General features: G+C 39.7%; 1 protein-coding gene across 1 annotated transcript in view; it reads right to left on the bottom strand.

Annotated features, from left to right (window-relative positions):
• The window catches only part of VWDE (von Willebrand factor D and EGF domains), a 77,625-nt gene extending 67,216 nt beyond the window's left edge, over window positions 1-10,409 (bottom strand). Inside the window, exons 1-3 of the mRNA XM_061586215.1 lie at window positions 10,140-10,409; window positions 5,798-5,976; window positions 4,267-4,498 (exon numbers count right to left, since the gene is read on the bottom strand). Of these exons, the coding sequence (XP_061442199.1) occupies window positions 4,267-4,498; window positions 5,798-5,976; window positions 10,140-10,221 (493 nt within the window). The 5' untranslated portion in view covers window positions 10,222-10,409. The remainder of the gene's footprint in view (window positions 1-4,266; window positions 4,499-5,797; window positions 5,977-10,139) is intronic.
• Between the last annotated feature and the right edge of the window lie 4,540 nt (window positions 10,410-14,949).

The raw sequence follows: 14,949 nt of genomic DNA, 5'->3' as shown, positions 1-14,949 counted from the left end.
TAATTCCTGGGAAACAAAGTCAACAAGAACATGCAGAGGAGGGGAAGGAAGATGATGGATTAAAGGGAGCATCAGGCGCATTTTAAAATACAAGCTTAAAGATGGATTACAAATATCTAACTTGGAATATAAATGGAGCCAACATGGCGCAGAAGAGAAAGAAAGTGTTTCATTATTTGAAAAAATTAAAATTGGATATAATTTGTTTACAAGAAACTCATATTAAGAAGAAAGATTCCAAATATTTGATTTGTAAAAATTTGGGTGAAGAATTTATTTCGGCTGGACCAAAAAAAAAATATGGAGTTGTTCTTTACATTAACCCACAATTGCTTCCTAAATTGGTATTACTGGATGATAGTGGTAGATTTGTGGGAGTTGAAATTACTTTACAGGGCACAAACATTTTGATAGTGGGTATTTATGCCCCCAATGAAGATAAAACAAGGTTTTACACAGGACTTATGGAAAAATTGTCAGAGTTTTCATATGATCATTGGTGCGTCATGGGTGATTGGAATGGGGTAATCTCACCAAAAATTGATAGACTTTCTGAAAAAAATATTAAAGAGACACAGGGTAAATTACCGAAGATTTGCTTTGAACTGATGGAAAATTTAGAATTGGTGGATACCTGGAGATATATAAATGATAATGCAAAGGAATTTACTTATTTTTCAGAAAGACATAAAACATTCTCGAGGATTGATATGATTTGGATGTCTAAAATTCTAGCGAAGGATATTTTTAAAATGGATATATTACCAAAAACTTTTTCGGACCACAACCCTGTGATATTAACTTTTTTTAAAAAAAATCTTGGATTTAGATGGAGACTAAATGAATCTTTATTACAGAATGACAAAGTAGTACAAGAATGTAAGAAGAAATTAAAAGAGTTTTTTGAACATAATTTACATAAAGGAACAAATGAAAATATCGTTTGGGATACAAGTAAGGCATTTATGAGGGGATATTTTATTAAATGTAACTCTGAATTTAAAAAAAAGAAACAGAAAATGCAATTAATTTTGGAAGAAATAAAACAAAAAGAGGAAGAATTGAAAAAGAATCCAACTAAAGTTTCTATTGTAAATCAAATTAAAATGTTACAGAATCAAGTATCAACGCTGACAGTTAGAGAAATTGAAAGGAAACTAAATTTTGCTAAACAAAGGACTTTTGAATTTGCAAATAAACCAGGGAAATGGTTAGCATATAAATTAAGAAAAGAACGTCAAAAAAATCTTATATTAAAGATACAAGAAGGAGATGAGATGCTGACAGATAATGTAAAAATCAAAAAGATTTTTCATCAATATTATTCAACATTGTACAAGTGTCAGGAAATCCCATCTGAAAAAATAGAAGAGTATATATCTAAACAGAATTTGCCTAAAATTACAGACTTTCAGAGACAAGCTATTAATGGCCCTATCACGTCAAGAGAGATATCTGAAGCTATAAACAAAATTAAATTAGGAAAGGCACCAGGACCAGATGGGTTATCTGCAATGTACTATAAATGTTTGGAGGAAGAACTCTTGCTACCTTTACAGTATACAATGAATTCTATTTTGCAAGAGGGAAAGATACCGGATAGTTGGAAAAATGCTAACATAACATTAATACCTAAAGAGGAGCAAGATTTAACTAAAACAAAAAATTATCGGCCAATATCTCTATTGAATAATGACTATAAATTTTTTACAATGATCTTGGCAGAAAGAATGAAAATAATATTGCAACAATTTATCCAGGAAGATCAATCAGGGTTTTTACCTAAAAGACAATTACGTGACAACGTCAGGAATGTCTTGAATGTCTTGGAATATTTAGAACAACGAAATGATAAACAAGCAGCTTTGATTTTTTTAGATGCTGAAAAAGCATTTGATAATTTGAATTGGAAATTTATGTTTCAGGTTTTGGAGCAAATGGATTTTGGAGACAATTTTATAAAATGGATTAGATCGATTTATACATCTCAGAAGGCTCAGATAATTGTTAATGGAGATTTAACGGATTCATGTGAAATACAAAAGGGTACAAGACAGGGACGTCCATTATCTCCCCTTTTATTTATTCTGGTCTTAGAAGTGTTGCTTAGAGATATAAGGCAAGATAAAAGGATTTCGGGATTAAAGATAAAAAAAGAAGAATATAAATTGAGAGCATTTGCTGATGATTTGATAATTGTATTAGAAAACCCTTTGAAAGGAATTAATGTATTGATGAACAAATTAAAAGAATTTGGACCGTTAGCAGGATTTAAGATCAACAATCAAAAAACAAAGATGTTGGTGAAAAATTTAACTTTAAGGGAACAGAAAGAGTTAATGGACAAGACAGATTTTATAATAGAGAAAAAGTTGAAATATTTAGGTATCATTATGACAAATAAAAATTCAAAGTTGTTTCATAATAATTATGAAAAATTATGGACAGAGATTAAGAAAGATCTGCTAAAATGGGATAAACTACAATTGTCATTAATGGGTAGAATATCTGTGATAAAAATGAATGTATTACCGAGAATGATGTTTTTGTTTCAAACAATACCTGTAATATCCTCTGATTTACCTTTTAAACAATGGCAAAAAGATATCTCTAAATTTGTATGGCAAGGAAAAAAACCAAGAGTTAAATTTAAACTACTACAAGACGCCAAAGAAAGAGGAGGACTGGGATTACCAAATCTGAGACTTTATTTTGCTGCCTGCTGTCTAGTCTGGATAAAGGAATGGATTTTATTGAGGAATAAAAGACTACTGGATTTGGAGGGCCATAATCTGAAGTGGGGATGGCATGGATATCTATGGTATGACAAAGTAAAAGTAAATGTAGACTTTAATAATTTTATAAGAAGTCCTCTGTTGAAAATATGGAATAGATATAAACCAAGGTTTTATTCGAAAATACCATTATGTGTCTCAAGTCAAGAAGCGTTCTACAGAAGAGAAATGGCTGGAAAAGAGAAATGGTTAACTTATCAAGAACTATTAGAAAATGTACATGGAGAATATATAATGAAAGAGAGAGAACAACTGATAAAGGAAGGATATAGTTCTCAATGGTTTGCCTACTTACAATTGTTAGAAAGATATAAAATGGACAAGAAAATGGGTTTGAAATAAATAAATCTGATTTTGAAATAGGTTTGTGTACAAATGATGAAAATATAATTGCGAAAATGTATAAACTCTTACTGAAAATGGATATGGAGGAAGAACAAGTAAAAGAGTGTATGGTAAAGTGGGCAAAAAATTTTGGTTATAACATACAAATGGATCAATGGGAAAATATGTGGAAAAAAGGCTTGAGATTTACATTATGCTATAATCTTAAAGAAAATTTCTATAAAATGATGTACCGTTGGTACATGACTCCAGAAAAGTTGTCAAAAATGTATAGTAATGTTTCTAATGTTTGTTGGAAATGTAAACAACAAGAAGGATCATTTCATCATATGTGGTGGCTGTGTAAAAAGGCAAAATCATTTTGGGCACAGATAGGTAGGATGATGCCAAAAATTTTAAAGGTAAATATTCAGTCAAAACCAGAATTTTTTTATTGGGTTTTATGGATAAACAAATAGAAAAGAAATATGGAAGAATAATATTATATATGATTACGGCAGCAAGATTATTATATGCACAAAAGTGGAAAATGGAATCAACACCAACAACGGAAGAATGGCTATTGAAATTAATGGACTTAGTAGAGATGGATAAATTAACATGTTTACTTAGAGAAAAATCGACAGATACATTTCTTAAGGAATGGAAGCCTCTCTTAGACTTTTTGTTGAAAGATCAAAATAAAATGATGATATTGGGATTTGACGATTAACTAAGATAGCCTATGGAGAAAAGTGATTCTGTATGTATACATTAAGGGACAGGTTTGATGTATATTATATACTTATAGCTGATCTGCGACAAATCGGAAGTCAACTTTTGTTGTTGTTGTATTGTTATGTTTTTTGACTTTGTTTTGTTTGTCTTTTGAAAAAATTTGAATAAAAAAATTATTAAAAAACAAAACAAAAATAGTATGCCCCAGCTGCAGCCTGAGGTGGTAGTCCACTCTATCACCTCAGAATTCTTCCATCTCATTCCACAGCATGTGTAGGCCAGGCCTAATATATTCTATAGATGTGAAAACACTTATAACAACATAACAGGAGATCAAATGGTTAGACACACATTTTGGAAAAAGAACACACATCTAGATTTTGTGATGTAGCAGGCAGCACATGCTCACCTTCTGCACAATATCCCATGCACCCCTGTGTGGGCTGGAGCAAGTATACAAAGAAATCTCCACAGTTCCTCACACTCACAGGAATTCGGAAAAGGCAGCAGTCCTTTGTGGTGCTGAAGAAAAACTGCCAAGTTGCACAGGCTGTTAAGTGTTTGATCTCACCAGGTTGAGGCATAGATTCAAATTCTCTCAGAGACAGCCAGACAGGGGCCTGTGTCCCACAGTGATTCATCTTTTAGCACCAAAATCAAAACAGAAGAAAATTGTTGATCAACACAACATGTCCACCATCCCAGACAGGGAAATGGCCTGGTTTGCACATCATGCTAAGCTAAAACATGGCTTAGCATGAACGTGGGTTCCAAGAGAGGAGACTGTGGCAGCTTTGCTCCTCCCTGGTCATTTTGCTGCTGCACTGCATTGAGCCAAGCCATGGTTTGGTGCAGTATGTTGTGCAAACCTTAGTTTGTGGTTTAGCTCTCTCTAGACTAACCATCAGCTGTAACCAAGATTATGGTTTCCAGCTTCTGGTTTGTCCAGGAGACCAAAAGCCCAGTTCAGATGACATAATAAGTCAAATTATGACTTAGGTGAGCACAGAACAGCAGCAAAACGGCCAAGGGGGAGTGAAGCAGTTGCAATCTCCTCTCCCAAAGTCTGATGCTTGCACTAAGCCAATGTTAGCATGACCTGCAAACCAGGCTATTGAGAAATAAGGCACACATTGGGGCTATGTTCCTAACAGCAACCCATTCACTATGTGTAAATCCTGGCACCTGTTGAACACTGCAAAAACAAGGGGCTGGCAAGCACGCGGTAGGCCACAATAAATGCAGGTGGACAGGTTTTGGCTAGGCAGTGTACAAGCTGAGCAGGCCCACAGTAGCGCCTATCTCTAAATACATGCACTGTGAACCTGTGGCCCTCTGCATGTTGCTGGACTACAACTCCCTCAGGCCTGACCATTGGCCATGCTGGCTGGGGCCGATGGGACTTGGAACAGAACAATATCTGGAGGACCACAGGTTCCGCAGTCCTACTCTCGTATTATAGGAATATAGGAAGCTAACTTGTACCAGGTCAGACTATTGTGCTCCCATCTCACACTACACAAGCTGATTTTAACATAGATAACCTAATGCTTGAGTATGGTTTTAATAAGCTGATCATCTGCATTCTAACATATGGGGAAAGTAAACTTGTTCTTTGTGTATGAGAGAGAAAGAGACAGAAACAGAAAGACAGCAGACAAATGTCAGAGGAAATATACTTTTCAATGCAGTGTACTGCCCACTAAAATCTTGCACACCCCAGACCAAATAAAATTCTCTATCACTCTAGTCCAATAATATTCAAACAGGGTTTAGGATGCCGCAATGGATTTTGCAGCAATGGATGGGCTAGCAGAATGCTTGCACTATAAAGCTAGCCATAATGGCTAGGGTTTGCATGTATGGAAGATTGTGAATTCATGACAAAAAAGAAGTCTGCCATATTATACAATTATAGGTTTAATGGAGTGCATCAATACCTCCACACACTTGGTTGGCATTTCAGCCTGTTTATCGAAAATTAGGAAGCGGTACCACCCTGCTGCCAATGAATGATCACATATTAAGTCCTGAATGGATGACTGTTGAAGTTGTGATGAATCAAAATCAACACTCCGGTATGGACTGTGAAGGATCTGATGACCACCTGGATGACATTCTAGAGATGCAGAAAAATTATAGTCATCAATATTCTTATGTATTCATCTACAGCATGATATTGATATTAAATATGTTTTACCAGATTGTGTCAAGGTATCAAATATTGGCCTGGTTTGCACACCATGGTAACCCAAACTTTTGCTTACTGGGACTGAACACATCTTGGCTACAGCTTTTGGTTAGTGAGGAGAGAGCTTAACCACAAACCTGAGTGTGGAACACAAGCTAAGCCAAACCTTGGCTTAGCTCAGCATAGCAAAGCCATAAAAAGGACTGGAGAGGAGCAAAGTGCTGCAAGCTCCTTTCCAGGAGCCTGCACATTCACACAGTCCTGGCAAGGCATAATTCGGCTCACCATGTTGTGTTAATCAGGTCACTATTTGTCAGTACAAAAGCATACTTTGCTTTTGCTACAAATACATGTATTAAATTGTTGTCTGTTGGGATCAATTTAGTGGGGAGCTACAAAGCCCGTGCTTGAATCTTTTAGCACATTTGCTCCTTTTGCCTATTACTAGAACTAAGAAAGTTTGTAACAGACATTTGACTCTCCTTTTAAACTGGAAAGCTCACTAGTCAGTTGAATTCTGATAATATTGTGCTATGTTCATAATAAAATCTCATCAAGATGGCTATCAAGCATATATCATTGGTTTCTTTCTGTGGAACGGTGCTAAAGCAGTGCACATTGTATACCATAGCTTAGTCCAACAGAGAGACACAAGCCAACCATCCTGTGAAGAACTTGAAATGCAGTATTAAACAAGAAGACAACGTAGGCTACATTCACACCATCCATGTATTCCACTATTATTCTACTTTAAATGCTCGTGGCTTCCCCCAAAGAATCCTGGAAACTATAGTTTGTGAAGGGTGCTAAGATTTGTTAAGAGAGCCCTATTCCTCTCACAGAGCTACAATTTCCAGAGATCTCTGGGAAGGGGAACTGACAGCTAAACCACTCTAACAATTGTAGCTCTATGAGGGGAATAGGAGCCTCCTAACTACTCTCAGCACTCTTAACAAACTACAGGTCCCAGAATCCTTTAGGGGAAGCCATGACTGTTTAAAGTGGGATAATAGTGGAATGAATGGTTGGTGTGAATGTGACCAACAAGAAAGCACAATATAACTTATTAAGACAGTCTTGAGTACCATGATAAGCTTAGGTCAAAACATACCAGCTATGTAATATTTCTTAGGTTTGTACCATATGTCTAGCTTCTGGCAAGTTGTCAAACAGCATTTATATCACTGTTTCTCATTAAAGCCCATAAGACCATAAACAACATTCATACTTTCATTTTGTATAAAGAATATTCTCAATATTAAAATCATAAGTGCCCAGACAACCAATTAAAAAATAATATTAAGGCCTTTCTCACTTGGATTCTCACTGGCTATCCTCACCCTACCCTAACCACAGCAGTAATAATCAACAGAGGCCTCTCAATAATATAGTGGATCATGCACATTCCATCCTGCTGTCAGGGTAAAAGATGAGTTCCTTGTACTTTGAGGTACATTTCTGACTTCCCATTGATGTGACTGAGCATGGCTTAATAGCTTCAAGACCTGCTAACTAGCACAAACCAAGCTATTTTCAGTCATTTCGTTTTTGGATAATCTTGGTGGCAGGGTCCACTTCTGATCTAGCTCTCAATAGAACATCAGAGGCAGAACTTGCGGTCAAGATCTCCACCACCACCACCGCGGTTTCATTATCCCCAGACTGATCACTTGAACAATGCTCTGGGCCCTTGGCATTTTAAAGCATGCATAACCTATCTCTTAGTATTGGAGATGAACTGGGAAATCATGAAATAAGTCACCTGGTGGCATGGTCAAGGACTTCTATTTTCTTCTGTGAGAGGAAAACATCAGTGCCCACTTCTCATGAGGCTTTGAAATCATTGTTATTTTAGCCACTGACCACTTGATCTAAGGAGGATGCTGCAGAGAAAAGTCCATGCCACATAGCTAGCATGATATGATGGCCATGAGACTCAGCTGTGAACAAGGAAACTGTGGGAACATTGGAAGCTGCCTGACACCGGGTCAGACTATTTGTCCATATAGACCTTTATTGTCTGTGCACACCAGGTATTGAAAGGTGGTTGCAGGACCATCTGCAGTCGGCAGCTCAATAGGTTTTGTGCAGCAAACTGCAAAAAGAAGCAAGTATCCATGAGATCTGGAGTGGGGTTTTGGAGCTCTTTGCCAAGTAACACCTAGAGCCAAAGGGGCTGGTGGACACAGTACATAAAATGTGCTGGCACAGGCGATATTTCTGGAGGTACATGGGCCCCCAGCCGTTCAGGGCTTTACATTCTAAAACCAATACTTGTATTGGGCCCAGCACCTTACAATCCGCTGGTGCAGAGCATTCACGATCAGTGTTATATGATCTCACCCTGTTTAACAGATGCATCAGCTGCAGCTTCTGGACTGTTGTCAAGGTGAGCGTAATGTAGAGCGCAACTGGCCATGCGCCTATCAAATGGAGATTGTCAGAGGAACAGAAAATGTGGTTCCACAGAGCCATACTAGCACCTATGTGAACCCTACCACACAGAGCTGTGGAAGCTGATTTCAACTGTATATTATTGATAGTTGTTTTATGTTGTTTTTATGTACACTACTTAGGGATTTTTTGATTAAGTGGTTCATACATTCTTCTAAAAAATAAAAACAAAAATATATGGAAAGTGCTTTGGATACTTTAAAGGAGGTGTGAGGAGACAGACATTGCTGAACTTCAGCTCCCATAATCCCTCGCCATTAGCCATTAGTTGTAGTTCAATAACATCTGGAGGGCCAAAGGTTCCCCACACCTGCTTTAAAGTGTTATATAAATGTAATAATGAGTAATCATGCATAGGATTGCACTTAGTAACACAACTCATTTTATCTGAGGAAGCAGCGTCTATTGCCTTTTTGCTGCACAAGCCAACAAAGCTACACTCTAAGGATCATATCTAAGTATTTATTCTTTATTACTACATTTATATCCCACCTTTCCTCCAAGAAGTTCAAGGTGACATACAAACACCATTCTCCCCCTCTCCATTTTATCCTCACCACAACCCTGTGCAGAGCTTGGAAAAGTTACTTTTTTGAACTACTACTCCCACCAGCCCAATCCAGTGGCCATGCTGGCTGGAGCTGATGGGATTTGTAGCTCAAAAAAAGTAACTTTTCCAAGCTCTGACCCTGTGAGGTAGGCTAGGCTGAGAGGCAGTGACTGGCCCAAGGTCACCCAGTGAGCTTCATGGCCAAGTGGAGATTTGAACCCTGGTCTCCCAGGTCCCAGTCAGACACTCTAACGACCACTACACCACACTGGTTCTATTCAGAGTAGACCCACTGAAACTAATGAACTGAAGTTAGTCATAACTATAATTTCAATGGGCTGACTCTGAATATGGCTACAGCTGGATTATAACCTAAACAGTGAAAAAAGAAATAAGATTTGTTCTCCCCCCGTTTGCTACACCCCTTTCTTTAGAGCTCTGTCTCTGTGCTTCTTATCATGCCTTTATATATTTTGTTTATTCATCCAAAATCACTACCCTCTCCTCATACGCACACAGCAAGGGGAAAAAAATTTTGGACCTCTCTTAAATGCATTTTAAGGGAGGGAAATCATGATTATTAGCAACATGAAGACTTTTATTCTAGGGACTTTTATTCTGACTTTCAAAACATAATGTACATTATTAGCAATTATTGGCCGTAGTAATCATAATAGCGGTAGCAGCACTATTCTGTTATTGACATTTGTGAGCCACATTCTTCTCCTCAGGCTGAATACACACTTAAAGCACATTTCCCCGAAATAATCCTGGAAACTGCACTTTAACCTCACAGAGGTTCAATTCCAGGCACCCTTGGGGGAAATAATGTGCTTCCAATATTGCTTTAAAAGCATGGTGTGTACGTAGCCCCAGAGTGCGCAAAATGATATGCAACAGGCACAACCCCCTCAACCACAGAACAACTTTTGTTACCAAATACATGAACAACCAATATATTTCATTTGACAGTAGTGCAACAACACCGTTGCAATCTTTAACCAGCACCTACCCATGATTTCAAATCGAAAGAAGCGCCAAGGACTCCCCTTTTCCTTTCCAAAGAGCTCTCTCTCTCTTTCCTTACCTTGCTCGGAGCGCGCTATCTTGATGCACAGCAGTGCCACCCAAAGGGCGAGGACGTTCCCCGGCGGGCTTGGCGAGCGCATGGCTCCCCCCTTTTTTTCTGGAGGGGGACCCTGGATGCGGGGCTTTCCTCCCCTTAGCAAGCCAGCTTGGGGAGCAAGGGTCGCTCTGATCCTTCGCCGAGCGCCTTTCCCCAAGAGAAGCTCGGAGCGACGTTTGCGCGCTTCGCTTGCCTCTCTCTGCTGCAAAGTTCTTGCGGCAGCGGCGGCAGTTTCCCAGGTCCCGGGTGGGACGTCTTGCGCGCCCTCTCCCTGCAGGCCGCTTTCGCCTGGAAGAGGGAGAAAACGAGGAGCAAGAGGCCAAAAAAGGCAGCAGCAGGAACAGCAGAGCTGGGAGGGGAGCAGCAACCTGTGTCGTTGCCACCGAGCCCTTCTGGTTCTGCTGGTCGCTGACCCCATCCAGCTCCTAATGGAAGGATCTGGAGCAGGCAAGCTCATGGTCGGCAGGGATTTGAGCTCTACTGCTACAGTAACAGTGCAGTCTTATCCGTGTCTACTCAGAAGTAAGTCCTATTGAAGTCACGGGGCTTACTCTTAGGTAAATGAGGTTAGGATTGCAGTCTCTGGGATATAATCAGTTAAAATCTACTCAGAGGAGGCCCATTGAAATTAACGAACCAAAATTCGCCATGTTTGTTAATTTCAGTGGGTCTACTCTGAGTAGGACGACCGTTGAATGGCACCCTTTAATTCCCTGGGTTCTCGTCGACCTTCATCACTCAGGCAAACTACTAGTCTCTGCAGCGTGCAATTGATTTGGCGTTTTGGCCTCCGGAATTCTCACGTTTGGAACGCACTGAATGCTTGCAACGAACAAGCGGGAAGGATGGGAAGCGACAGTCCAAGCTCCGTCTGCTTCACAGGCCTTTCTGTAGGTAGGATTCTCCCTCTGCAAGGTGGCAGTGGCATGATAAGAGGCCACTGCAAGGAGATGCCAGAAGGGTGAAAAAGAAAGTACTCCCAGGGCATGAAAGAAATGACCTCCCAAACACAAGGCAGACAATGCCAGCTCCACACAGAGAATTATTAAAAAAAAAAAACACCACGAATCAGAAGGGTGATATACGTGAGTGAGTACATGTCGCTGTTAGTGGTTAACCCCGATCCCGAACACGTCGGTGGCAAGCACACAAATCGAGACTAAAATGTTCAGGATTGTGCCCATTGTACGGAAGTGGTCTGCCGAAATTGCTGCCTGCAGTAGTAACAACATTAGAATAATTATGCAGAAATTATATAAAAGAACAAAATAAAATAGGCTGTCTTTGAAACAGAGCCCCTTTTATTGCCATAAACCACACCTTTGACCAAGGAACAGTTGAACCTTCACATTTGTAATCCTGCATATTTGCTACATGCTATCAGCTCTCACTGATTCTGAACATAGAGCAGTGATCATGTGCAGATGGCCATCGAATAAAGTGGAGCTTATTTCTCGGCACATGGCCTGGGGGAGCCCAAGAACAACAGAGCGTACTTACATGAACCAAGGCATCTTGGAGCTTGTGTTTGCTGAAGGGCACAAAACAGCAAAATTGTTTTTGAAATCTCCGGGGCTGGGGGGGGGGGAGATAGCATGAAAAACTCAGGAATTGGACTGGGTGTGCATAAAGATGTGATGTGCATAAAGACCATTTGCACAACATATTTAGGTGTGCAAAATCAAGCTAACAATGTGAACAAGGAATTAGTCCGACATTTTCAATCAGTCTGGTTATTATTCCATGGGACTGGGCCAGCATCCTAAGACATTGCAAGAGTACAAATTAGTATCCTTTTAAAATGAATATATGTGACAAATATTTTAGATTTGAATCCATACCATGACGATTTGCTGAATTTGTTATGAATGTTGCCTGTGCGTCTGGGAATTGCTAACCCCGATGAACCTCAAATGTTTTGCTAGCACAAGATCCTTTGAAAGTGGCATACTGAAGTGCAACAGAGAGCTATGAGAAAGCATCACTTACAATCATGTTTATTTTACATTCAGGCTTTACTGAGAGCTACTTGAGTTTTGAATGGTACTGGTTTTGCAAAAGGCCTTAGCATTTTTGCTGATTATTTTTAACACGTCATTTTACACACACACAATGTGTTTAACTTATATAAATAACTACCTTTTAAAATGCCCCTTTCAGAGCCTACTTTTTTCCATGTTTGATCTGTTGTATTTGATTGGTGAATGAAGACCTCGTTGCTGGAATTTAGTGTAAATTGATCTGGAAAAACAAAACAAGTTTTAATACGAATGATGGTGGCTGGTCCATTTGGGCGAACAGGGCACTGCCCACCAACCTTAGTCTGCCCTCAGCCAGTACCCATTTGTCTGCCTTCTTATTTAAAACCAGACCAGGGGGTGGCATTGCCTGTCAGCCTCCTCTTCTTTAGCCTCAGTGTAGTGTGGCCATCTTAGCAGGGAGGAGGATGGGGACAAAACTAGAATTACTTGGCTCTGCCTGTCATTGGCTCTGGCTCCACCTCCTCTTGGACACCCTGCCTTCCGCCCTAGCAGCCCCAATGGACATCAGCTGCCACTGCAAATGAAGAAACACAATATTTGGCTATGAATCCAGTTCAGACCCAAATTATTTATATCATTTTGCTTCTGTGTACTAAATATATCCATATTATTACATTAGCATTTATTGCCCGCCCTTCATCCAGTGGTCCCAGGGCGGGATACAACAACCTTAAAATACAGTGTGAAAAACAATTAAAAACAATAATAGAACCAGGACTGTGGTGTCGGTACGCCAAACCTTTGACTCCGACTCTGACTCTATTTTTCTACTGTCCAACTCCAACTCCACCCAAAATTGCTTCCAACTCCACAGCCCTGGAAAGGGCTGTAAATGTGTTTTTAAATTGGAAGCTCTCATAGGAGCATTTTTATTGCTGCCTGAATATGCGCTGATCTTGGCATCACAGCATTTGTCTTCATCTGGGTCCTGTGTCATACACTGACACACAAAATGTTTTCCATCTTCAGTTATGGTGAAGTGCTCAACTACAGCTGACTTCATGGGAAGCTTCTTTGACATTTTGCATTTATATTTTTTAAAATTTGTCAGTCAAAATTTATTTTGAAGTTGGAGTCGGTACATTTCTACCAACTCCGACTCCACCCGAAATTGCTTCCGAATCCATGACTCCAACTCCACAGCCCTGCATAGAACACACACCCTTGCCGTCGCCCTGTTCAGTCTTCAGATCATGTGATTGATAAGCACATAGAGTGGGAGACCATGGCCATTGACCATACTATTGTATTCCCATTGGTGGCCCCTGCTGTCCACGTGTTGGAAGCCATGTCTGTAGGAGGGATCATCTATGCATGAAGGCCCTCTCCATGATGTGAAGCACTGTGCAATCAGGGTGTCACATCGGGAGCAGGGGGGGAAGCTTACATGTGTAGAGCAACTGCCCTATATAGACATGACCCCAACGCATTTGGCCCTGTCCTGTTCCACACGATGGTTAATTGTGTGGTTTGAACACGCAACCATTGCTTGTCTCACTTCTTCAGCTGCAGCCAAGTAGAATGGCCACTGGTGAAATTTCACTCCCCGCATGATAACTGATGCATGTGCTATCCAGCCCTTTGGTAGTGTGGTCATTCTTTGATGGATGTGTGTGTTGAAGTGCCTTCCAGGAGCTGATTAAACAGAGCATCAATTTTGCCCACTGCTCCACCAGCTGAGCCCACCTGCCCCACCCACACACTGCAAAAATGCTTCTAACGACAGGGCAACTTTAATCTATAAAAGCTAGAATTTATACAGGCATACCCTGTGGGAATACTATGCATATCAAATCTGCAGGACTCCCTGTGCAAAAGTTACAAATGTTTACTAAAAAAATTTGAATAGATATGATACTTAAACAATAAATAAATAAAGAATTCTTTTTAAAAGTTTGTTAAAATGGGAATAGTCTGTTCCAGGTATTATTAATGGCAGTTTTTAACAAGTCTGCTAGGAGTACATTTCTTTGCACAAGAAAATGCTGAGAAAAATGTACCATAGACAAAATGCAATTATTTATTATTCTTGGACTGAGCTGAACTGAAATGAAGACTTTTGAGAACAGAGCACTCTCCTTTGCTAAGTGAAGTATCCATCACTATTTTGGAATAAGTAAGCTCTAAGCACTGAAGAATACTCTGCTTTTCTTCTTTAGCTAACCTTTTTGGCATTAGCTTACATATTTAGAATCCCTAATGATTAAAATGCATTATCCTTTTGTTCAAAAAAATGAGGACAGAAAAGATTACGTGAGAATCCATGCAGCTTTGCATGAGAATGTAACATTTAGCACATTTGGTCTTCATGTTTAGCTACATAAAATATTTCACAGCTGCGCCACTGTCTGTTTTGTGGGAAAGTATAAGCAACAGGTGCGTAATCAGATCCTATGTGGATGACACTCAGTTTTACTTCTTGTTTCCATTCACTAATCTGGGGGAGACTGTGGAAATCCTAAACAGGTGTCTGGTGGTGGTTTTTGGATGGATACAGGCAAATGAGTTGAATCTTAATCCAGGTAAGATGGAAGTACTTGTGTGAGGGTTGGGAAATCAGCTGACCTGAATGGGGGATTGCAAATGGTTCTAGATGGGGTTGTACTCCCAAGTTTGCAGCTTGTGCTCGGTGCTATTTCTGGATGTGCAGATGGTATCAATGGCTAGGAGTGCCTTTTATCACTTTAGAATGACACATCAGCTGCAACCCTATTTAGAGAAAATGGACC

Source organism: Rhineura floridana, chromosome 10 (assembly GCF_030035675.1).
Source record: "Rhineura floridana isolate rRhiFlo1 chromosome 10, rRhiFlo1.hap2, whole genome shotgun sequence".
NCBI classification, from domain to species: Eukaryota; Metazoa; Chordata; class Lepidosauria; order Squamata; family Rhineuridae; genus Rhineura; species Rhineura floridana.
The sequence above is the reverse complement of the archived record's forward strand: the minus strand, read 5'-3'. Positions and strand labels throughout refer to the sequence as shown.